The sequence below is a fragment of the Lynx canadensis genome, chromosome E3 (assembly GCF_007474595.2).
Source record: "Lynx canadensis isolate LIC74 chromosome E3, mLynCan4.pri.v2, whole genome shotgun sequence".
NCBI classification, from domain to species: Eukaryota; Metazoa; Chordata; class Mammalia; order Carnivora; family Felidae; genus Lynx; species Lynx canadensis.
In genome coordinates this window covers 21,930,331-21,954,387 of record NC_044318.1, presented here as the reverse complement: position 1 = coordinate 21,954,387, position 24,057 = coordinate 21,930,331, and the positions used below count along the sequence as shown (strand labels likewise).

Here is a 24,057-nt window from a genome sequence, read left to right as displayed (position 1 = left end):
AGGGTTGGATGCTCAACCAACTGAGCCACCCAGGTGCCCATGACTAGCTTTTTTTTCTTTTTTCTTTTTTTTTTTTTAACTTTATTTATTTTGAGAGAGAGAACATGAGCACAAATGGGAGAGAGGGACAGGGGGTGGGGAGAGAGAGAGAGAGAGAGAGAGAGAGAGAGAGAGAGAGAGAGAATCTTAAGCAGACTCCACACTCAGTGAGGAGCCCGACGCGGGGCCTGAACTCATGAACCATCAGATCATGACCTGAACCAAAGTCAAGAGCCAGACGCTTAACTGACTGAGCTACCCAGGTGCCCTAGACTATAGCTTTTTAAAAGAGATTTACTATCTATTTTTGATTGTGAAAATAAGTCTTGCTGATTTAGAAAATTTGGAGATTATATTGAAAAGAAGGAAAAAAAATTCCTGTAACCCCATTGCCCAGCAATAGGGACTGTTAACATTTTGGTGAAATTTGGGGAGGAGTATAAAAATAAAAACAAATCAGTCAAATCAGATTTGTTTTGGTGACAGAATTGAGATTGAATTGTATCCAATTTAAAATTGGCATGTTTTTCCAACACGCAACTCTCATAATCAGCCTAGATGGTGAGATGTGGAGGTTGTGCTGAGTGATCACCATGGATGATGTTGCTATTTAGCCACGGGTCCTGGTCCAGCCAGTATAGCAGGGTGGTGAGATGTGTACATTCCCTTCTGAGGATGAGGGTTTCTGGGAGTGAGTCTCTGACTCCTTCCTGCTCCCTGTTGGGGTGACTGCCTGGCATAGGAATGGGGGAAAGCAGTGTTCCACCACGCTGAAGACAGGCCTCAGCCTGCCCTCCGGCACCTCATGGCCTCCTTGGTGAGACATCCAGAGACCAGGGTAGGGAAGGATCGAGCTGGAGTAGGCCTTGGAAAAGGTGGCCCTCGGGTGAGTAAGCAGGAGCCCCCGAGCGCCTGGCCACCAGTGCTCCACAGTGGAGTCGGGCAAGGTCACGGAATCCTTGAGAGGCAGTAGGCAGGCCCTTCCTTTCCCTGGACCACGGGAAATGACTTTGATTCTCCCCTAGCCGAATGACAGAGACCTTGCCCATTACCAGTGGCCAGGCATGCTCTCCAAGTGGGAGGTGAGTGAACACTCAGGATTAAGTATAAGTTTTAAAGTCGACAATGTCCACTGCCTAGCACAGGCCTGGGCCCAAAGAAAGTGCTTGATATACATGTAGGCAGACTGTTGACTAAGGGTTTCCAGGAGTAATGCTATCACTATTCCTGTCAAAATTCCAGATTTGTCGTCAAACCTGTATTTTAGAAATCCTACTGGAGAGAGAATCATGCTTCGACAGTTTGCATTTTATTTATTTAGTCTTACTTTCCACTAGTTAAATACAGTATCACTAGACTCCTACCTGGTGTAGGCGGCAGCTGTGGGTGGAAGAGATTAACAGTGGACTAAGTCAAGATCCGTATTTAAATCTTTGCCCCTTACTTGGGCAAAGGCACTTGTCCTCTCTGAACCACGGTTTCTTCTCCTAGAAAATGGCCATGACTCAGTGCTTGGTGTTAATTCACATGCAGTAAATATCTGTGCCTTCCTTTATCCTTTCATGTGTTGAGAGGCAGTCGAAGTGGAGAAGTGGGTGCAGACTCTGTACCCCATACATAAGCCCTCCATGACCCTGAGCTTGTGACCAGTTAAAGTCAAGATCACCTTCCCAGCTACACCCTGCCCCCAGCCTCCCCAGGCACACATAGTCGGGAGCCCGCTGCTCTCTTTCATAGCTTCCTTGGTGGCCATTAGCTTGGAAGCAGTCATTTATGATTCTACACAATAAAAATGAGGTGGGAGGTGGGCTTGATCAGGCCAGTGAAGTCAGAGTAGAGGCCAGCCTTCAGAATCAAAGGCGTCATGATACAGCGAACAGAGCGCTGGATGTGGGCAAGGACCTAGGTTCCTGTCTTGAGTCTGAAGTTTAGAAAACCTGTTTCACTTCTTTATGAAATAATCCCCTCCTTCACCAAGCGATTTATATAGAAATACCTAAGGTCCTTCCTAAACTTGATGCTATTATAAAAACATAAGGCATTTTGAAGAATCCTTACGGGTGCAGCCCAAAGGTCTAGTTTGTACACGGCCACTACCTAGGTGCCCTTGGCCATGTGACCGAGCCACTCAGAGCCGGTCTCTGCCCCACTAATGCGCGTTGTGGGCTGGATGGTGGCCGAGACCAAAGATGAAGGTTCTGTAGTTTGGGATGTGGTCACTGAAGGCTTGCGAGGCACTCTTTAGCAATAGGTTTGACCAGACAAGCTGTTTTACGTTTCTCACAGGAGGAGCAAATATGACATCCTCATGGAGAAGCTCTCGGGTGTGCTGAGCACACGGAGTAACCAGATGGAGACCCTAGGCAGGCTGAGAGAAGAGCTGGTAAGTGCCCGGGGCTGCCTGTGCTCTGGGCTGGACTGAACTGTGCCACAGCCTGGACATCTTTGTTTAGTGTACCTTGATGGTGGCTTGTAATCAGCCCTGTTCACAGACTTAACCGTCCTTAACCTTGAAGCGAGTGGGATCTTCCTTTGTTCCACAGAAAGAAAAAGTGCCCAGGCCTTCATCGAAGGCCTTCCTGCCCTAGGCTGACCCCCATTTTCCCCAGGGTTTGCTCGAGGCCCTGCGGTATAAGTTCGTGTGGAATGGTGGACCTGGGTACTTAGGGGTACTTCTGTGAGCACACTTCTAATTCCATCACACTGGTTTAATACTGAAATGATAGTGTGATGGCACGGGGAGAGAAGTGCTTACCCACCGGCCTAGTCTCTGGGCCCCGCAGTAGAGGTGGGGGGAGGAGGAAAGCACGGAGGGGGCATGTGGCCTCCAGGCTGATTTGAACAGTGTTTGGTGGAGCCAGCATTAGACGGGGGAGAGAAACAAATTGCCCTGCCGGTTCGACAGCGGAACTTAAACCTGAAGTTTAAAGGCAGCCTGTTTGGGTCATAGTGATTAGCCCACAAAGGACCGTGATTTGGAATCTGATTATCAATATCAGGGTTGGGGCGCCTGGGTGGCTCAGTAGGTTAAACATCCGACTGTGGATTTCAGCTCGGGTCATAATCTCGTGGTTCGTGGGATCGAGCCCCGTGTTGGGCTTCATGCTGAGCTTGGAGCCTGCTTGGGATTCTCTCTCCCTCTCTCTCTGCCCCTCCCTGTCCCTCAAAATAAATAAACATTAAAAAAAAACAATAATCCTTGCTCCTCACCTCCTGCATTGGTGAGTGGAGCCCTCATCTCTGATTCCGTCATAGAGGGAAATGGGCCTCTTCTCTTTGTTAGATCTCCTCTACGCCCGAGCCCCTCATTTGTTCATTTATTTCTTTAGAGCTAGAGAGAGCACACGAGCAAGGAAGGGCAGAGGGAGAGAGAATCTTAAGCAGGTTCCATGCCCGACACAGAGCTCGATCTCCTACTCCCGACTGAGATCATGACCTGAGCAGAAATCAGGAGTCAGATGCTTAACTGACTGAGCCACACAGGCCCCCATGCCCAAGTCTGTTTGAGGCAGAGCTTAGGAACTGAGGCCTAGGGGTCAGATTTGGCCTATATGTTGTTAAAAGTACCGGGACGCCTGGGTGGCGCAGTCGGTTAAGCATCCGACTTCAGCCAGGTCACGATCTCACGGTCCGTGAGTTCGAGCCCCGCGTCAGGCTCTGGGCTGATGGCTCGGAGCCTGGAGCCTGTTTCCGATTCTGTGTCTCCCTGTCTCTCTGCCCCTCCCCCGTTCATGCTCTGTCTCTCTCTGTCCCAAAAATAAATAAAAAACGTTGAAAAAAAAATTAAAAAAAAAAAAAAGTACATTTGACCTGGCATTTTTTTTTTTTTTTTAAACTGAGATTTCAAAGACAAATCTAAGTTCCCTGCTTCCTTTGACATATCAGAGGCTCCATCAAGCCTGGGCCTGCAGTCTCTCCTGATGGCAGTCAGCTAGAGCCAGCTGTGTGCTGGCCAGCCACCCCTCCGCCCACCCCCCTGCCAGCCCCTTCCTTCCTGCCACCTCTCAGACACCAGGCCCTTGTCATTTGTCATTACATGTGCACTGCTGTTTGTGGTCAGAAATATTTTTCGGTATCTGAGTCTCCATGAAGAGTGGAAAATGAAAGAAAAATACGTCTTTCTTTTGAGAGATCCTAGTAGAAATGAAGAAAATCCCTATTTAATAAACAAATCTCTGCCCACATTGTTCCTCATATTTCTTGTCCAGCAGACATCGGTGATTGAAACCCTCCGCCCTACTGGGTCACTCGGGCATGCGGAGACCGGGCAGGTCGGGTCCCAGGTCAGCACTGCGGACTAAGTGATACGAGTGGACTGTCACAGGGCGCTGTTCTCTTATTCCTCCAGCAGATACTTTAGTGGATGTCTGCTTTGAGTCAGGACTGTGTCCTGTACTTCGATGACAAAAATTAGTGAGGATGACAGGTCTCCCACTGTCGTGGAGCAGTCTCACTGGAGAGGCAGACGTGCGAACACATGCTCAGGCTCGAAGGCGCCTCGCAGGGACGCGCTTGCTTCAGGGAGCTGGGAGAGGCTTTATAGAGCAAGTTGCAGCTGAGCTGGGCTGTGAAGAAGTGTTCCCAAAGTAGACAGACAAGAGGGTGGCCGGTTAGCTCAGTTGGTTAGAGCGTGGTGCCAAAGTAGACAGACAAGAAATGGCAACTCAGGCACAGGAGGGTGGCTCCAGCAGGTTGTTAGAGGCGCAGTAACCGAGCCGTCGCCAGGCGGCAGTGTGCTCAGGCAGGAGGAACGACAATGTGGCTGGAGCGCTAAGAAAGGTCTAGTGCACCGGGCTGAGGGGCTGGTTTGTGGCCTTCAGCCTCATAAACCACCGGTGGCAGTTCAGAGACGGAGAAGTTACGAGGAGGGAAGAGTGTTTATAGGAAATGAACCTGGCAGAGGAAGAGAGATTGGAGGTGTGAGTGGCAAGGTGGATGCTGTTGACTCTGGCCGGGGGTGATGACCGCTAGAAGGGAGATGTTTTGGAGAGGAGCTAGCAGGGCGGAGTGAGCGCCTGAGGCCAGGACATGGAGGTGAGTGAAAGAGAAGGAGTCTTGCTGTCCGGCTTGAGTAATGGCTCCTCATTGAAGCCGATGGGGCTGGAGGGCAGGCTCCCGAGAGCAGGGACCGGGGACCGCGACCGTGCCTGTTTGTTCATTGCTGAAGCCCCACCAGGCGGACGCTGCCTGGCCCATGGTAAGCGCTCAGTAAGTATTTGTGGAATGAGTGTCTGAATAAAGTAGGGAGTTCAGAAGGAGGAACACGTTTGCACGAGGACGAGGCGCATGACAAATTTGATGTTAGGATTTACTGAGTGTGACGGTCTTCTGGGACTTTGACTTAGTGATGTCTCATCGGCAGCCGGAAACAGGGTCAGAAGAAGCGGAGCAGGATTTGGTGAATAATTAGCCAACACGTGAGGTTGATGCCATGAATAGGCATGCTGTCCTTTGGGGGGAGTGGGGGAGGCTCACACTGCCTCTTTCCCTTGTTGCTGGGCAGATTGTGCGAGACCCTGATGGCAGACCCCCCGGAGGGCAGGACTCCATCATCCTGTCCCGCGCTTGGGATTGTCCAGGACGTAGGACCCTATGTTAGGGGCTGGGGTTTGATGGATGAGCTTCCGTAGGGTCTTTCCATGATGCCGAGGGCACAGCTAGATTAACAAGAGATCCCATTTACAAGCCGGTGGCTTCGGATGAGCCATATGTAAGTCATCTGTAATTCCTTGATAGCCGTATGTCCTCCTGCCCGAGGGCTGGGGCACTGGCTGCTCTGAGAGTTGATCACATATGTGGTGGCGGCAGCCCGCAGACATTTCACTCCCTCTCTCTCCCCCAGAGAGTGAGAGGAAACCCGTAAGACTCCACTAAAGGCTCTTAGTGGTAAGTGCCTCCTGTCATTCAGCCCACGGCCTACAGCAGCCGGAACTGGCCTCATGACTCCAGGGGTGGCCAAGTCAATGCTCGTCGCAGCCAGGATGGATTTATGAACAAATGAAACAGGCCGAGTGTAAAAAATGTTTTTGGTCTCGGTATGGATTCAAGAAATATGTAACCCTCCTGGTAACTACTGTAGGAGAAGACAGCACATAACTGGTGACCTTCAACTCCAATGTACCAGAGGCTGATGGGGCCACCGTGCATGGGCCTGCCTGTCGTGGCTCCCTCTGACTGCTGCTCTGAGGAACCCCAGTCCTAGGATTTGTTGCTGGATTTTTTTTCTAGGAGAAGCTAGAACCTGCTTCGTATATATATACACACACATATATACGTTTATATATGTTTATATGATATATATACACACAAACCTGCATATGTATGAAATCTCTCACTTTCCAACGTTGGCAAGTAAATCAGTTATTTTCAAAAACATGCAGATGGAAAAGCATGGCCTGCACTGGAGGCTGTACATCAGTAACCCCTGCAGTTGGGGACACGTAGGGTCATTATGGGCACGTTGCCTTGCAGAGCTGTGAGCGGTGGGGCGCACGTGATCATCCTCACGTTGTGGAAACTTCACTGATAGACTACAATTTTCTTTCTCCTGAATCTTTTTTTTTGTTTGTTCCATTGCCTGTGAGAGGTGTGTGTGTGTGTGTGTGTGTGTGTGTGTTAATGATACACTTCCTTGGTTAGAAAACCAAACCACTGAAAAAGTATACAGCGAAAAGCCTCCTGGCTCTGCTCCCATCTGCCTCACTCCCACCCCTATGTATCCATTTATAGAATCATCTACACCTTCTTCTGTTCCCTTGACAGCATAGCTTGGAGTCTTTCCTCAATAGCCCTTCCAGTGTTTCGTCGCTCAAGATAATCGGTTAACTCAGGTCCTGAGCCTGTGTTCGTTCACATGACTTTAGTGGTCGCAAACACCGTGCTCGTATCTGATGGCAGCTCTTAAATTGTGTGTTGGCAGGGGCTGTGCGAAAGGACGTTTAAGCGGCTGTACCAGTACATGCTGAATGCTGGCCTCGCGAAGGTGGTGTCTCTCCCCTTGCAAGAGATTCACCCTGAGTGTGGACCTTGTAAGACAAAGAAAGGTAAAGAGTCTCAGCCTCTGTTCCCTTGGCTGCGCAGACGGCTTTCTCTTCTCCCCTCCAAGCTCCAGCCTTTCTGTGTCACTACGTTTGGCCTTGCGGTGGGAGGACTTCACGTACTTGGTCGAGTCTTCATTCCTCAGTGCCTGACTTAGGATCTCCTGTAGCAAAAGTGCTCAGGAAATGTTTGCTGGATGAAAGCAACCCTAAGGGCCCGCACCCATCTCCGTGTCGGTGTCCCTCCAACATCTCTGTTCCGTGGCGTCCAAAATCAAGTTCGTGTTTTCCTTCTTACGCTAAGCCACTGTTCATTCCAGCATTTGGAAGTCCCTCAGCTGTGTTGCATGATCTCATTCTGTAGCCCTTGCGAGGTAGGTGGTAGGGTCACCTTTTAGGTGTAAGAAAATAAAACTTAAGAGGTGCTAGTAACTTACAAAAGGTTGAGCAATCGTAAGTGACAGATGTGGGATTCGAGCCTTCCAAGAGAATTAAACTAAGGACAAGAGACTATAAAACTTTAAAAACCTTCCTTAGTGCTTTATTTTTCTCTATCCTTGATTTTTACACCATGCTGTTCCTGACCAACCGAAGTCATTTAAAGAGCCGAGGGTCAGAGCTTTCAGTGAAAGATGATAGATGGAGTATACTCATGTATCTGCACTCTCCCCAAACTCCTCCCTAGTGACAACAAGGGATAGAAAAGGAATAAACCAGCAGGTACAAAGAGGCTAGGGCAGGAATGACAGCACAGAGTCAACAGTATTCTGGTGCTCGAGGCAGATGAACACGTGGTAACAGACTGAGCGGCCTGGGGAACCTGAATGCCTGTGTATGGCAAGAGCCAAGGATTGATGCCTCCACACCCGAAATTAACTAAAAATGTGGAGATCCCAGGTACCCTTGAGCACAAGTTTGGATGGTGCCAGAGACGAGGGGGTTGGTTGGCAGCGTGTGCAAGAAGCCGCCGCTTCCCCAGGTCCCCTCCCTTGCTTTGCATGGCCGGGGTAGAAGTCCTTTCCCACACAAGTCTGGGCTTATCTCAGGATAAGATGCATGAGAGCGTCTCTGGGCTCGCAGACCCAGCTGGGGACAGGGTATCGTGCTGGCAATGGGACACAAAAAGGTGAGAGTCCCCTCACTGCGGTCCCCCCATGTGGCTCCTGAACATTGGCGGCCAGACTTACCGTCCCCTAGGCCGGAGGCTGGAGGCTGCTTTCCTGCAGAGACCGACCTGTCCGAGAAACGTCCTCCAGATGCTGAAATCTAGGGGTATCCCAGCAACACAGCAGGCCCCTGCCCGCTCACCGTTCCTGGAACCCCACACCATGACAGCCTCTCCCCTGCTCCTCCTCACCCTGCACAACATCCAGAACACAGGCTCCAGGCAGCAACTGAATACTTCCCTGAACATCTGAGAACTCTAACAGGAATGTAAGAGAGACAAGTGGGGGAACTGGGAACAAAGTGAGGAGCAGAGGAAAGCCTGGAAGGACTTGCAGAGAGGAGGCGTCGCATCCGTGAAAACACAGCGAGAAGCTGTAAAGGGGGGACGGACGGAAGATAAAAAAGAGCTGTTGGAAATAGAAGAAATCAGCTTATCGCAATGAAAGAGTTAGCGGGAGGGAAGGTGGTAAGATAAAGTTGAGAAGGATCTCAGAAACTCAAAAGAGGCGGGAAGTAGAGCTCAGCTGAAAACAAGATGCTAAGCCTCGAAGGTCCGACAGCCCGCACGACGGGCTCACAGTGGGGGAGACGGAATGTGGGCAGGGGAGGAGAGGGGAGGAGGTGATGAGAAATGACACAAGGGATTCTCCTAGATCTGCAGCACGGAGGTTCTAGAGCAAGAGACCTATCAGGTGCCTAGCATGAAGAACATAACAGAAACCCACACCAACACCCACCATCCCGGAACTTGAGAAACCCAGAGCCAAAGAGCCTCCACAGAGGAGACGTCAGACTTCCCAGGAGTCACCGAAGCTGGGCGGCCTTGGAGCAGTGCTTTCCTTCTGAAGGGAATGGACTTTCAGTCTGGAGTTCCTTTATTCAGCTTTTGCATCGATGCGCTGTGAAAATCAGGAATCTGAAACCGCTCGTCTCCCATGTTCCCTTTCAGGAAGCTGCAGGAGGATGCCCACCGTCACACAGCAGACTGAAACAAGAGGCGGGGAAAATGGGGTCCAGGGAGTGAGGAGACCAGGAGAAACATGGGAAGGTGGTGAAGGGAAGTCACCATGACCGGCACGAGGGCAGCCCGTCCACAGGGGAGCAGGAGAAGGGGGCTCCAGGAGGGACGGAAGTCCACGCAAAGGATCAGTTGCCCGGTGGGTGTGAATGTGTTTAGAGAAGGTTGTATGTCGGCAGAGAGTCTGCGTGTGAATTAGTGACAGGTACACAGAAAACCAAGCCAGTGGGAAAAAATGAAGTTATTAATTCCAGGAAAACCAAAAGGTGTATGAGAAAAAAAGGTTGGGGCCTGTAAGCTTGACTTTGTGGGCAACCTATCAGTCACTGCCCACCCTAACTGGCTCCCTGTATCTGAGAAAAGTCTCAGATGGGGAGAGGAGATGGGAACACACCGATATTATCATCCAACAGGTGAATAAACCAGGGAAGGAGCCCCCAGGGGCGTAGGGGAAGCTCCTAGAGGGCACCTCCCCTTTGAGTCCCTTCAGTGCCGAGTGCACACGTGACTAGTTGGATACCTGGCATCCCTCTTCTCGGGAACGGGTGGGCGGCATCAGCCTTTTGAGGAGGAAGAACACCGGGAAGTACTGCTGGGTCCTGTGGCAGGGACAAAAGTCCCAGGCTTAAGTGCATTTGACTCGAAGTGGGATTATCTGAATGCTTAAAATAGTCATTGCCTGTGGGTCTGTTAATCTTTTTTTTTTTTTTTTTTTTAATTTTAGAGTGTAAGCAGGGGAGGGGGCAGAGGAAGAGAATCTTTTTTTTTTAATGTTTATTTATTTTGAGAGAAGGAGCGTGCACACACACATATACACACATGGGGGAGGGGCAGAGAGGAAGAGAGAGAATCCCATGCAGGCTCCATGCTGTCAGCACAGAGCCCAACATGGGGCTCGATCTCACAAACCACAAGATCATGACCTGAGCCAAAATCAAGAGCCTGACGCTTAACCGACTAAGCCACTCAGGTGCACCCCCTCTTTTTAATTTGAGAGAGAAACTGCATGTGAGTCGGAGGGAAAGGAGTAGAGGGAGAAAGGATCTTAAGCAGGCTCCAGGCTCAGCATGGAGCCTGACTCAGGGCTCAATCCCATGACCCTGGGATCATGACCTGAGCCTAAATCAAGAGTCAGATGCTCAACTGACTAAGCCACCCAGGCGCCCCAAGAGAGAGAGAATCTTTTTTTTTTTTTAATTAATTTATTTTAATTTTGAGAAAGAGAGAACACGAATAGGGGAGGGGCAGAGAGACAGAGAGAATCTGGAGCAGGCTCATTGCCGTCAGCACTGAGCCCGATGTGGGGCTCGAACTCACAAACCATGAGATCATGACCTGAGCTGAAATCAAGAGTCAGATGCTCAACCAGCTGAGCCACCTAGGCGCCCCGAGAGAAAGAGAATCTTGAGCAGGCTCCATACTCAGCATGGAGCCCAACTCAGGGCCGAATCCCATGACCCTGGGATTATGATCTGAGCCAAAATCAAGGCTCAGACACTCAATGACTCAGCCATCTAAGCGCCCTTAATCATCTTTATTTCCTGATTTCTTGCAAAGAAGACATTAAAAATAAACAGACTGGATTGATTATATTTTTAAAGTAGAGAAACTAAGAAGGAAATGCCCTTAAATAACCTTTCTTGCTGGGCGGGCAGCCACGGAGCAAAGCTTCTCCCAGGCTTGAGGTCCCTGGAAATTCAAGCCAGCCGCTTGCAACTGAGACACCTGAGTGAACTTTGATGTAAGACAGCCCTGGGTCAGAATTCTTATTTTGTCACTTCCTGTTGGGGTGACTCTCAGCAAATTTTGACCTCTCTGTACCTCAGTTTCCTCAGCAGGGTTTTCTGGAGATAATAATACAACTTTCCAGAGTGTCATGGGGCTGCCAGAAAACCGTGCACACACAGCGGGGGCCACAGAATGGTAACGGCCACATGTAGCAATGTATTTTGCTTGGCTCACAGCATCTGTTTTCATTGGGTAGGTTACCGGTCTTTTAAAAATCAGAAATTGCACCTAAGAAGTCAGCCTTTCAACTTGCCTGCACAAATGAAATTAGGCAACGTGAAACTGCATTTCTTTAATAGTAAAGGGTCAGGCCCCATTCCCCAAGGACACCCCGCTTCCTGCTATGTAGCCCATAGCCAGCTTCACTCTGGTATGTCATTGACCTGACCCTGGAAGGTGTGTCTGTGGTCGGGGTTTTCTTGAGGCCTGGTGCTGGGACTAGAAGCTTCCGAGACTGGGTACTGATGGTAATGATGGCTTTGGCTCCTTCTGCAGGGTTAAGTGGGCAGGCACCTAAGACAATGACGATTGGAAATTTTAGATTGTCACCCACAAGCACGGTGAGCCCATTCTGACTGTCCAGGGGGCTCATCTCTCCCCAGTGGGCTTGTCACCCACCTTCTGCTGCTCAGGTTTATCGACTGGGTTCCCCTGACTTCCTCTGTCACGCTGTGATTTGGTTGTTTGTGTGACTTTTTTCCACTAAGTAGCTTCTTGAGAGCAGCCACCACACTCCTCACATCCCTTCTATCCTTGAGACCCGTGCAGGGTCTGCTTGGAACAGAGTAGGGCTAAGCAAATGCTTAGCAAATTTAATTTAATTAGGTAGCACTTCAGTTACTTTCCTTGGGCAGGAGACAAGGGATGAAGGCACGGTTTTAGTCTTTTTTGCCTTGTGCGTCATCCCACTTTGCAGAATTAATATAAACCTTCCCTCTAAGGCATTAGGGAGCAGACAAGACTTAATAAGTAAAGATGAGGGATTACTTCGTGTAAATTTACAGGTGTGCTTGGATATATACAAGTTGTTTCTAAAAGCTGTAAATAGTTTGGATTTCACATATTTCAAATACATTACAGTAAGCTGCAGTGATCTGCTTTGCAGAAAGGCGGGGTGGGGTGGGGGGAGTCTGGGTAATGAAAACAGTCACCCTGAACTGATCTGTTTTGCAAATTTGGATTATAGTCTTCAAGAGTGGACTAGTCAGACTGTATTTATTCAGTTGGGCTGAGAACAAAAGGGAAGAGAAAGAGAAGTTAATGGCGTGATCCTTCATAAAATAATGGCAACTGGAAGCAGTTGACAGAAGTCGTGCCCCGCCCCCGCGGCTAATGATGGAGGCGGTCAGTCAGCGGGTTTTCCAGGTTGGGTGACGAGGCGGGTCCAGCATTGAAGAGGATGGGGGAGGGGCCCTAGCATCTGTATCACCCTGTTCGTGATGTAGCTATTAACCCAGGGCCCTTAAAAAATAAGGAACAAGTTCAACAAGACAGCGGGACACGAGATCAATATACAAAAATCAGTTGTATTTCCGTTCATTGATAACAGGCAACCCAAAAGTGAAATCAAGAAAACAGTTCTCCCATCAGCATCAAAAAGAATAAAATACTTGGGAATACATTCAAGCAAAACAAGCATAAAAACATATACTCTGAGAATGACAAAACATTGTTGACCAAAATTTCAGATCTAAGCAAGAGGGAAAACCTCCCTTGTTCACGGATCTGGAGAGGTAGCCTAGTTCAGATGGCTGCACTCCCCGAATTAGCAGAACCCCAGCTGACCTATGTGTAAACATTGCCAAGCTAATCCAAAGTTCATCTGGAATTGCAAGGTGCCCGGAAAGTTAATCCTGGGAAACAAGAATCAAACACTGTGGGAAGACTCACACTTCCCAATTTCAAAACCACTACAAAGCAGCAATAATCAAGCCAACACGGTACCAGCACAAAGATAGAGACCACGGAGTAGAGCCGACAGTCCGGAGGTACACCTACACATCGATGGTCGGCTGATGTTCAACAAGGGCTGCAAAACCATTCGATGGAGAAAGAAGCCATTCACAAGAGGCCATTACAGCGTGATTCCATTTTGATGAAAGTTCAGGATAGGGAATCCGGAAGGAGATTAATAAGTGCTTAGGGCTACGGGGTGGCCACACAGGGGTGCCAGCGGCTACAAGGTTTGAGGCAGTGAGGACGTTCTAAAACGGCCTGGTGACAGGTTGACAGGTGCACGTACCTGGGAATACACTACATCACCACCGACTTGTACGCTTCTCATGGTGAATGGAGTGGAATAGGAATTGTAGCTCAATAAAGCTGTTAAAAATTAAAGTAAAACCAGCAAGCACTTGTAACAGGGTACAGCAAACTTAAGATCATTCAAATGGCACAAGGCGACATTTAAAAAGTTCTAGTAGGATTCAAGTATACGAGCTAAGAAAAAAGAGAAATGAGCCATATCAAGAAGGATTAACACACAATAAAATAAAGGTTTAAAAGAGTTTGGGAACCAGGAGAGTAGAATTAAAAAGAACGAAGATCAGAAACACAGAAAGGATAAAAGGTGAGCATAAACATGAAAAGAATAGAAGAAGGTTGTCAGGGCCGAGTTTAAAGCCTAGCAAATTAGTGGTGCTGGGGGAAAACCAGTTAAATCGGTTAAAAATAGCAAGATCTCTTTAAGTTAAAAGTGACAAAGTTGATCCAAGGATGCTAGCTAAAAAATGAAGGGTAATTACTCTCAGTAATATTTCTGATAAATGAAAGAAACAGACACTTTATGGCAAAAGCGATTAAAGGCAAGAACCTCAAAGAGTAGGAGTAAAACACCCCAGTGGCATAATTCCAGGCCACGTTCCTGCTGTCCAGGAGGGAACTTGTACTGAAGCCTGCTGACCATGAGGGAATGTTCCGTCAACCTCCCTGAGCAGGAAAACGTGCCTGTCCAGGCTGTGCTAGGGGAGGGGGAGGCAGGTGGCAAGTGCAAGGGGAGTGGGGCAGGGGGAGAATTCTGGAGAATCGGACTGGGGCAGATGGCAGTCGATGTGCCAGAGATGTGGGGAGGGCCTGGCCAGGTTCTTTGGGCTTGCAAGAGCCCAGAGGCCAGTGCAGGGACTTGTGACTCGTGACTGGCCGCACGGGTGACCAGCTGGCCACAGGTTGGCGAGGGGCCAGTAAAGTGACTGAGATGTGTCTGCTGAGCACCTGGCTCAGAGCCCTCAAGAAAAGTGCACGGTTTACCCCAGCCCTTTCCATCTGTGGGTCTGTAAGAACTTTGGGGGCCTAACCGAGTCCATCAGTAACTCAGCCCAAGGGCTTGGGAGGTAGTCCCTACCCTGGGTATTTAATGGTGGCTCTGGAACTCTCTCAACCGAGGACATTTCTACAGTGTCCTGAAGTTCGTGAGCCCTCTGTATGCATGTATGTGATTGTCCGTGCCCTTGTTACCTTGTGCAGTTAGCAAGGGAAACCTTAGATCCTGTGGGCTTATCTTAGGGCGTGAAAAAGAAGGTACCAGGGGAGATTCTGCCGTTTTGTAATCCCATCCTGTTAGTCTTGGAGCCAGGAGAGAGATGGGAAAGCCATCCAGATAACATGTCAGGCTCTATGCCAAGTGTTCGTGCTGTGTTCTGATCCTTTTGGCCACCCCATCGTGCGGGTGCCCTCTTCTTTTTCTTCCCTTCACTGATCAGAAAACCAGAGCGCAGATCCCTTGCTTCAGGTCCTAGAGCTAGGTTCTGTGGGGGGTTGAGCACAGAAGGTGCGAGTCTGTAACCAGGGCCCTCTGCTGCCTCCCTGACAGATGACAAGGGTGACCGGATGGGCGGTGGAAGCTGGCGGGCAGGGGCGGGGCTGAAGGTGGGGCCAGCCGAGGACAGCTGTTCCAGGGGCAGGAAGAGTCGGGAGATGTGGACTACCCCTGCGGACCATCTTCTCTCCAGTCCGTCTTCCACATCCACCGTGGAAATAACTTCGAGTCATGCCTACGGAATAAAAGCAAATATGCATAGAAAGTGAAAACTACAATATCCATCGCTTGGCCTGGAAGCCTTTGGCAGTCGGTCTTCCCCTTCAGTCCCGCCCTCCCACCACCCCTGCCCGCCTCGGTGCCTCTGCCCGTGCCTTCCTCCCGCCTCGACAACTGCGTATCTTCTAGCGTCCCGCTTTGGGGCCACCCTCGGTACCTCCTCCCCCCACGCCGCCTGGCCCCACATGCCTCCTCGCTCCCCAGCATCGTGCATGCGGGCGGTAGAGCCCTGCCTCATAGCTTCTTTCTCTGTAGTCACTGAGCACTTAGCGTGTTTAGGGGTGAAGCTGAGCACCTTACCTGCATTTACTCCTGTAGTCCTTCTCAGCAGGTTAGTCTAGACATGCCGTTAGAAGTGTGCCCATTTTATAGATGAGGAGCCGGAGGCTCAGAGAGGTTAGCAGATTGCCCAGGGAGAATCAGTCAGAACTGAAATCCGGGCTTGTGTTGAAACCTCAGCAGACGGCCCACCTGCGCTCTCCAGCCTCTGTCTCAGACGCCACCCTCTGCAGGGCAGGAACCCTGCCGTCTTCGTCCTCATGTGTTCTGGGCCCAACGCACAGCAGGTGCCTGAAATTGAATTCGAGCCCCCAGGCAATCTCCTGGTATTTTCGGCCCGGGTGATGGGCTATGACCCTTGGTCCTCAGAAGCTGTGTTTTCCTAAGGTTGCTGTAGCGATAATAGTAATAAAAGCAGGAGCAAGTGCCGCCTGCTTGTGTGCCCGGCGCGGTCCTGGGGAGGAAGATCCTGTTCCTGTCCCCATTTACTAGTGAACGGCCCGAGGCACAGACTGGTCTTCTCCCTTCACCATGGTTATCCAGCTGGTGAGTGGCAGAGGCAGGTTCTCACCAGAGGGAGACTCCAGAGCCCGTGTTTCTAACCCATCCCATCACCCTGGCGTGTGGGCAGCAGCACCCCCCTCCGCCACTGAGTGCAGTCCTGGACTCTTTGTGTCCCCTGGGCGTGCTTCTCATTTCAGTGTCTGGACTGCCTGAATGACTCCCGAGCACTGACCAGCCTAGGCCCGTCCAGGGGTGCGTGCGTGTGCGTGCGTGTGTGGGAGGTGAGACAGGAGCAAAGCACTGAATTTGCATACCTCCCCCTGGCTTACTGTCCCTTCACTGGTGACTCTTCCAGAGCACATCTGTCCTGGTGTTCGTTCGTTCCCATCTTGCTCTTGCTTTCTCCCAGGTTAACCACTTGGGGAGCAGCGCTCTGCCCCGTGGCCAGGTGAGATCTTCCCTGGGGGTGTGAGAAACACAGGCTGTTGGTTCCACCTCGTAGCAGCTTGGGGTTTTCCTTTACAGTGAGCGGTGTTTTCTGATAGAAATTGGAAGTTCTAGCCCAGCCGGGTTGCCTAGTGTGGAAAAAAGGCCACTTTCTAGGTCCAAGACGTCCAATTGGGTCCCTTGACCCCTCTGAGCCTCAGTTTCCTTTTTCATGGAATGGTAGTGGTTACTTGCAGAATCCACACGACGATTCAGATAGCATCTGAAACCACCTCCCGCAGTGCCTGGTGCATCCCGGATGCTCAGTAAGGATTCCTCCCTCCCGCCTTCTTTTCTCGGTCTTCAGAATGTCTAAGTGAAGCCATTCTTTCTTCATGCCAAGGCAAGCCCATCTGGGTCTTTGACACAAAAGAACGGTGTGATTGGTTTGTGTTGAACTGCTGACATTGGTGCACACTGTGTCTTTAAGATGCCTGAAACTCCTCATGCTTGACTGCGTGTGCAGTGATCTGGCTGGCTCTCTCTCTCTCCTGCCTTCCGTTCCCGGGAAGTAAGCCCCGCACCCAGGGATCGGCGGTTGCCATTAACAGACCCGTGACTTCTCCGCTAGAGTGTTTAGTCACTGAGGCGGCCGCTCAGATGGCGTGACGGGCGCTACTCACGCTGTGTGCGTGTGCTGACCAGGGTCTCACTCTGGCCCCTTCTGCTGTGGCTTCTGCTGACTTACGGTCTGGAACAGGCTCCTGAGAATTTGCCTTAAAAATAGGCAAATGTGAGCTGAAGGGACTTCAATACTAAAAATTGACATTTTGAGGCTGTTTAAACTCCAGAGCTATGGGAAAGGTGTATGAGGCTGCTGCAGTCACGAGCCACAGACCACACCGTGTGGCTGGCGTCCTTCACCTGCCTTATCTCTTGCAATTCTCCCCACCACCCCCTGAGGCTAGACGTTCTCCTTAGCCTTAGTTTACAGGCAAGTCCGTTGAAGCTGAGGGAAGTCACCCAGTGTGCTCAGGTTTGCACACCAGCTCTGGAAGAAGAGTCCAGATTCTTTTCTTTTTTTTTCCTTTTTAATGTTTATTGATTTTTGAGAGAGAGACAGAGTGCAAGTGGGGAAGGGGCAGGGAGAGAAGGAGACACGGAATCGGAAGCAGGCTCCAGGCCCTGAGCTGTCGGCACAGAGCCCAACACGGGGCTTGAACTCGTGAACTGCAAGATCGGGACCTGAGCCAAAGTTGGACGCTCAAACAACTGAGCCACCCAGGCGCGCCAAGAGTCCAGATCCTTAACCACGATGCACGCTACCTGTCTAACACGAAATTTTCCAAAGTAAGGGTACATTTGACACAGCATGGGGAAATGGACGTGTTTCTGCGATCAGTGTTTTGAGAAAGACCAGAGACAGACAGCTTGGGGTTTGCTTGTCTGATGGCTCCAGAAGAAAGTCAGTGCAGTTGGGCTTCATGGCAGAGAAATGAGCTGTGCTTTGTGGGTTAGGTAGAGCTGCAGACCCCGTGGCCCGAAACCTCACCGGCAGCCATATGCACGTGTCACGCCTGGCCTTCCAGAAGCATGCTGGGCCCTGTCTGAGATGCCCGAGCCGCCCCACCACTCAGGGTGTGCCAGAGACTCTCCCTGTATCATGGGGCTCACGGGGACCGGCAGCCTCAGCTTGTCGTGAATTCGTAACAGCCGTGACACAGGACTGGCCCTCAGCACAGGCTGGCTGGCCGTAGGGTTGACTGCTGTGTTCCAGCCTCTGCACAGACGTCCTCCCCAGTCATCCTTACACCAACACATGACGTACAGAACGCCAGCCTCTCATTTTGCTGAGCTTCACACGAAGAGCTACACTAAGTCCTTCCTCCCGAGTCCCGGACACGGGAGGTTGTAGGGCTGAGACGCGCCCACGGCTGCCCAACCCAGGAGCCCAGGTTCGCCCCGATGCTCCTCTGAAGGTCCGGCCGCCCTGGCTGGCAGCGGAGACGTCAGCGGGGCCCTTTGGACCAGGCCATGACGGGACAGACATCAAGCGGCGTAGAAGCAGAGGTGAGCACAGGTGGCGACTTGATGCCGTGAGGAGCGGAGGCTGGGAAGGCTGAGCGGGGTTTTCCCTCTTCACCCTTCACCCTTGGAGAGCTGTCCTTCGTGTTTTTTTTTTAAAAAAAAAAAAAAAAAAAAAAAAAAAAAAAAAAAAAACCTTAAAAATGTTGAGCGTGGAGCCCAATGCAGGGCTTGAACTCACCACCCCGAGATCAAGACCGGGGCTGAGATCAAGGAGTCGGGTGCTTCAGCGACTGAGCCACCCGGCCGCCCTCCTCCTTCACCCTTTGGGTTCCCCGAGTGCGTAGTAGTGTTTCTCCTCCTCCACTTACGCCGATGTCGAGCGCTGCTCTGTGCGTCTTTTCTTGGCCGATGAACCTCGTGAGGAAGTTAGAACTGGATGGAAGGAATAACGCCAGGCTGTTGCTGAGATGTGCTGGCCTGCCCGAGTGCCGCATTGGACCGTCGCTCCCGCAGAAGCCAACGTCCCTGGCCCTGGGTCACCCGCCGTTCTTGGTCACGTGGATGTCTTTGAATTAGGGGCCTTATGTTGCCCAAGGTTTGGGCCCCGGGCTCGGAAGGCAGACTGTCTGATAAATCCCGGTTCCTCCCTTGCTAAGGGGTGGGAGTTTGGGCGAATGCCTTAGCTCCAGCTGTTCTCAAGTGTGAAACGGAATGGTAGCAGCCACCTCCCACGGCCGTGATGAGGGCCAGCTCGTGTGACACGTGGAGAGCTTGTGTTGGCGTCTGAGGAACGGGAGCAGCTTTATCGGGAGCAGTAGGTCACTCTGGGCACCGTCTGAGGGGCGAGGTGGGGGTTGAGGGGGTTGGGAGTGGGCTTGGGGAGAGGTCGGGGGGAGGACCCAGTGGGGAGTGACTCCGTGGTTGGTGGGCTGGCCACAGGTGCCTCCGTCTGCGGCCGCGAGAAGGAAACCCGCACGGAGCACCCAGTTCTGGTCACCTGAGCCTTGAAATAATTTTCAGCCATGCACATGGGCGCAAGGGTCCCCCTCGTCGCCATGGCTCCCCTCCTGGTTGTTTTAGGCTCCCGTCCTGGGAGGGAGAAGTGGAGGGGGAGGGCAGGGCAGGCACCCCGAGCCATGGGCAAAGCTGTGGGCAACAGGAGAACCTCGGAGGGCCTGGCAGGTGCGGAGGAAGCCGAGGCTTAAGGAAGCCATTGCTGTGATGTCATGTTTCTTCTGTTGAAAAGTCATGAACGGGGGATTTTCTGTCACTGTGAGGAGTGCAGGCCAATTAGCACGAGGCTAATGCCTGAGGACTTACCAGGCTGCCCTCACTTCTGTGTCCATTTGCCCCAGGCCTGCCCACCCCCCTGAAGGGTTCTGGTGGGTCCACCATGGCCAGACCCTCCTCTGAGGGTAAATCTGATGAATTCAAGGCCCTGAGACGCATTACTGTTTGTGAATGACACCTGTAGGCCACGTGCTGTGTCCCCTCATGATAATCCCCTGCCCCAGCTGGGGTGGTCGTACCTGACCTTGCTCCGAGGTCAGTCTGCAGTGCTCGGTGTGGGCATGCCACACCCCGCAGGAAGGCCCTCAGGGGCCTCAGCTCCTGCACAAGAGGCGCTGGGTGGCAGAGGCCAGCTTTATTGTCGCCCCTCCTTGCCCCAGTACCCAGGATTGTGCTCCTCGGTGGCCCAGTGGAGAAACCATCTGTATCCCTGATGTGATAATTACTGCAGATTTGGTGACTGAAGACAGCATTTTCTTTATTATTTTGGTTTTTACTTCTATTTATTATTATTATTTTATAATTCTGGAGGTCTGAAATGGGTGTCCTTGGGCCACAGTTGTGATGTTGGCAGGGCTTTGTTCCTTCCAGAGGCGCTAGGCGAGAATCCATTTCCCGTGGCCATTTCCAGTTTCTAGAGGCCCCGTGCATTCCTTGGCCTCGCGCTCCCTTCCTCCGTCTTCAAAGCCAGCAGTCTCTGATCCTTCTGCCTCTCTCTTTAAGGACTCTGACACGGGACCCGCCCAGATTCTCCAGTATAAGCAGCTAACTGCGACCCCTGCAGCAAAAAGCCTTAACTCAGTCACACCTGCAAGTCCCTTTTGCCACAGAAGGGAACATATTCACAGGTTCCGGGTGTCAGGGCGTGGACATCCTCAAGGGGCCCTTATTCTGCTTCCACACTCCTGTGTCACAGGACGTCTTAGTGCTGGACCGTTTCTTCTGCTTTGGAGGCCTGTGACCCCTGAGTAACTTTGCACCTGTCGTTTACAAGCTCTGGGGAGCTTGGGCAAGTCGTGTAATCCTCTGAACCTCAGTTTCTCCATCTGTAAAATGCCTCCCAGGATTGTCAGGATCGAATGAGTGAGTTTGCACTAGCGAACTGTTAAGATGTTTTTGCTTTTCCCTGTATCTGTCTCTCGGTCCAGCCGTAGGCAACACTTGTTACATCGTGCTTCTGGGGGCGGCGTCTAGGCACACTGTGGTGGTGTGAGGGCAGGAGCTAGTGCAGAGTGGTGGCTTGTCCGTGTGCTGCCACTTAGCCCCTCATCACCGTTTCTGTCACTCGGAAAAGCTAGCTCATAACGAGTGCTGTGTGGACCTCTTCGTCCCGGCAGCTTTCGCCTCTTTCTATTTTCTTGGAATAAATTCCCACTCTTGGAGCAGTGTTCTCAGAGGCTGCTAGGACCCGTTTACGTGGCTGCCACACCTTACTGGCTGTGCGTGTCTGCTTTAAAAGGAAAAAAAAACAGCTTTCATTCTTGAAGCAATACGGCTTGTGTGCCAGGCACCGTGCAGTTGCTGGACAGGCAGGCCCGCTTCCTCTTGTCACAGAGCAAACGCGACCAGGAGAGGGCTGCTACTGTTTCTTTAACAGCCTGACACAGTGCCTCATTATCCTCCTCATTTGCATGTCTTTGTTTCCTAATTATATTGAAAACAGAAAGCGGTTTTATGGAGGAAACTTTCAGGTCTCGTGCCCCAGGATGTGCAGTTTTAAATGTTCCCAACTTGATGCTGCATACAGCCTTTCTTGGGTCTCCGTCCCAGCGGGGCACCGCCACCCCCACCCCCGTCCCCAGCAGTGTTGTGCTTATTGCTGGAAAACATGCCACGTTATGTTCCCAGGGACGGACGTCATGGTGCGCTGCCTCAGGCTGCTGAAGGAATTTAAACGGAAGGTCGAGGATGACCACGACCAGGACGACGATGAGGACGAGGAGGTCATCTCCAAGGGAGTACCCCCGGTGGACATCGTGTACGAGCGGGACATGCTCACGCAGACCTACGAACTCAGTAAGTCCCGTTCCCATGCCTGCTTGCGTGCGGCTCGAACCCCAGGAGTCGAGGGGTGTGTTGCCCACGTGTTGAGAGAGGGCTCTGCTGTGGAGCGTGTGAAGCGGCAGGGAGTCCTGGGGCTCCCTTGAAGGGTTAGGCTTTGGGTCCGATTGGAGCGTGAATCGTTGCTGTGTAGAGCATTAGCAAGGTCTCTGAGCCTCAGTTCCCATCTGTAAAATGGGGATGACGGTCACCCTAGCACGTGAATGAGGAGCAGAATTAAAATGCCGGCGTCGGGCCTGCTGTGTGGGAAGCGCTCAGGAAATGAGCAAAGATTTGAGGGCTACCTGCCATCTTCTCAAATTGGTCTGAGTTGCTGCAGTCTGGTGGCACCTCCCCCCCACTCCTCACCCTTTCCCTGGACCCCCTAAAATCCACGGAAGACAGCGGTAACCCAGAGCCGTAGATGGTGTGGCCGCACGTCCCGTGGGGAGGACAGAGGAGAAGGTGCGGTGGCCACGGGACCAGCAGCTCATACGAAGCCACGTTGGCGAATCGGTACGGCCTTTTCAAGGGGACTTTTGGTCGTTTTTATCAACTCTTAATATCACTCTGAATGGGTTCCTCAGAACACGGTTTGGGAAAAGCTGCCCTTAATCCTTCTGTGGCTTCTTTGAGCATGTTAGTAGTTCAACATGGGAACGCATCTTAGCCCCCTCTTTCCTGATGTTTATTTTCATGCACACACAACACAGCAAGAGCACCGTTATCCAGACGGCTTGTACCTGGCAGCGTGAGCTATGCGATGCAGCAGGAGATAGAGGGGCGCTGTTTCTGAACATAGTTTTCCCACAAAGCCTGCCCTGTGGTTTGTGCACTTCACTGGGGGAGGGGGGTTCCCTGCCGCCACAACCCCTCCCCCCCCCGCCCCGCCTCCCAGGCTCTATCCTGGGATTCCCAGTCCAGAGCCGTTGAGTAGATTTATTTTTTATTTTTGTGTTTCCTATGTATGTATGTATGAATGAGAGCATGAGCAGGGGAGAGGGGCAGAGGGAGGAGAGAGAGAGAGAGAGAAAGAGAAAGAGAAAGAGAAAGAGAAAGAGAAAGAGAAAGAGAAAGAGAAAGAGAGAGAGGGACCCAAGCAGGCTCCACACTCAGCCCAGAGCCCGATGCAGGGCTCAATCCCACGACCAGAGCCAAAAGCAAAAGTGAGACTCTCAACCGCCTGAGCCACACAGGCGCCCCCATTGAGTACACTTAAAAGGGCTTCTTAGAGGCAGCGACGGTCACAGCACCGAGCAGTGATAGCATGTAGCAGGGCAGGAGCTGACAAACTAGAGGGGGCAGATAGTGCAGCCCGGTTGTCTGCTGTCGCGTGCTGCAGGGCCCAACAGCGTCACCCCCTCCCTGGCCTGCTGGCGGGCGGCTGTCACGGACGGCACAGTAATCGGTATTCCTCGTGCCTCTGAGTCGGAGTCTGCGTCTGCCGACAAAGCCAGGGAGATGAAACGAGTTCTTAATTAAAAACCATTTTTTGAAAAAGGATCTTTTTCATTTGTCTGGAAAAGCTCCCCGCTGCCGGGCACAAGCGGGAACTGCCGGAGCTGAGGACGTCAGCAGCGGGCCACTGGCCACGTGCTGTCCTAACGCGGGGGAGCCCGGTGGCACTGAAACGTTAGCTGTTGGATGGCGCTCAGAGGTGCCGGGGAGGCGAGGTCAAGAGGAGACACAGGGTTTATTCTGCCCGTGGGCTCTGCTGCGCTGACCGCTCTGTGCTGAACTGGGGCGGTGGGAGCGGACTGGCCTCGGGCGCGAGGCTGCGGTTCACACGTCCTGTCCTTCCCTGCAGTTGAGCGCAGAGGCACGAAAGGAATTTCCCAAGCTGAAATCCGAGCGGCTATGAACGTGGGAAAGCTGGAGGCGAGAATGCTGTGTCGTCTTCTTCAGAGATTTAAGGTTGTCAAGGTAACATCGTGAGCCATCCGCACGCTTCATTGTCTTCGGGCGTGCGCACGGTGTGACAGTGAGGGGCCGACTCAGCCGGGCCGAGGACGCATGACCTGCATCTCTGCCACCAGGGGCTGCCCGGGGGCGTGGCATGTCTCCCAACCCCCTGACTTGGTTTCTGTTGGCTTTCACTTGTTAAAAACCGGATGAACCTTCAGCACTGATAAGTCAGTAGAAGACGTGACCCCGTGGGGAGCACAGCCACGCAGGGACTCCCAGGAAGCTGGCTAGCCCCCCACTGCCCTTTCAGACAGGGCGGGTGCTGTCCAGGGGCCCCAGCCCCCACTCAGGCCTCCCTCTCTCTTGTCACTCTCCTGGCTCCTGGGGACATACGTGTCTGCTGGTCCCCTTTTGGAATTCACACCTGCCCTCCAGGCCTTATCCTTCACTCTCTTCTTGCCAACAATGTGACCATTTTGTTGGAAGGCAGTCGAGCTCATGAT

At 51.9% G+C, this 24,057-nt stretch overlaps 1 protein-coding gene across 2 annotated transcripts in view; it reads left to right on the top strand.

Annotated features, from left to right (window-relative positions):
• Nucleotides 1–24,057, top strand: part of GTF3C1 (general transcription factor IIIC subunit 1) — a 74,816-nt gene that overhangs the window by 10,186 nt on the left and 40,573 nt on the right. For both annotated transcript variants that reach the window (XM_030301242.2, XM_030301241.2), the window contains exons 5-8: nucleotides 2,326–2,422; nucleotides 6,959–7,082; nucleotides 21,458–21,625; nucleotides 23,457–23,572. In XM_030301242.2, coding sequence (XP_030157102.1) covers nucleotides 2,326–2,422; nucleotides 6,959–7,082; nucleotides 21,458–21,625; nucleotides 23,457–23,572 — 505 coding nt within the window. The remainder of the gene's footprint in view (nucleotides 1–2,325; nucleotides 2,423–6,958; nucleotides 7,083–21,457; nucleotides 21,626–23,456; nucleotides 23,573–24,057) is intronic.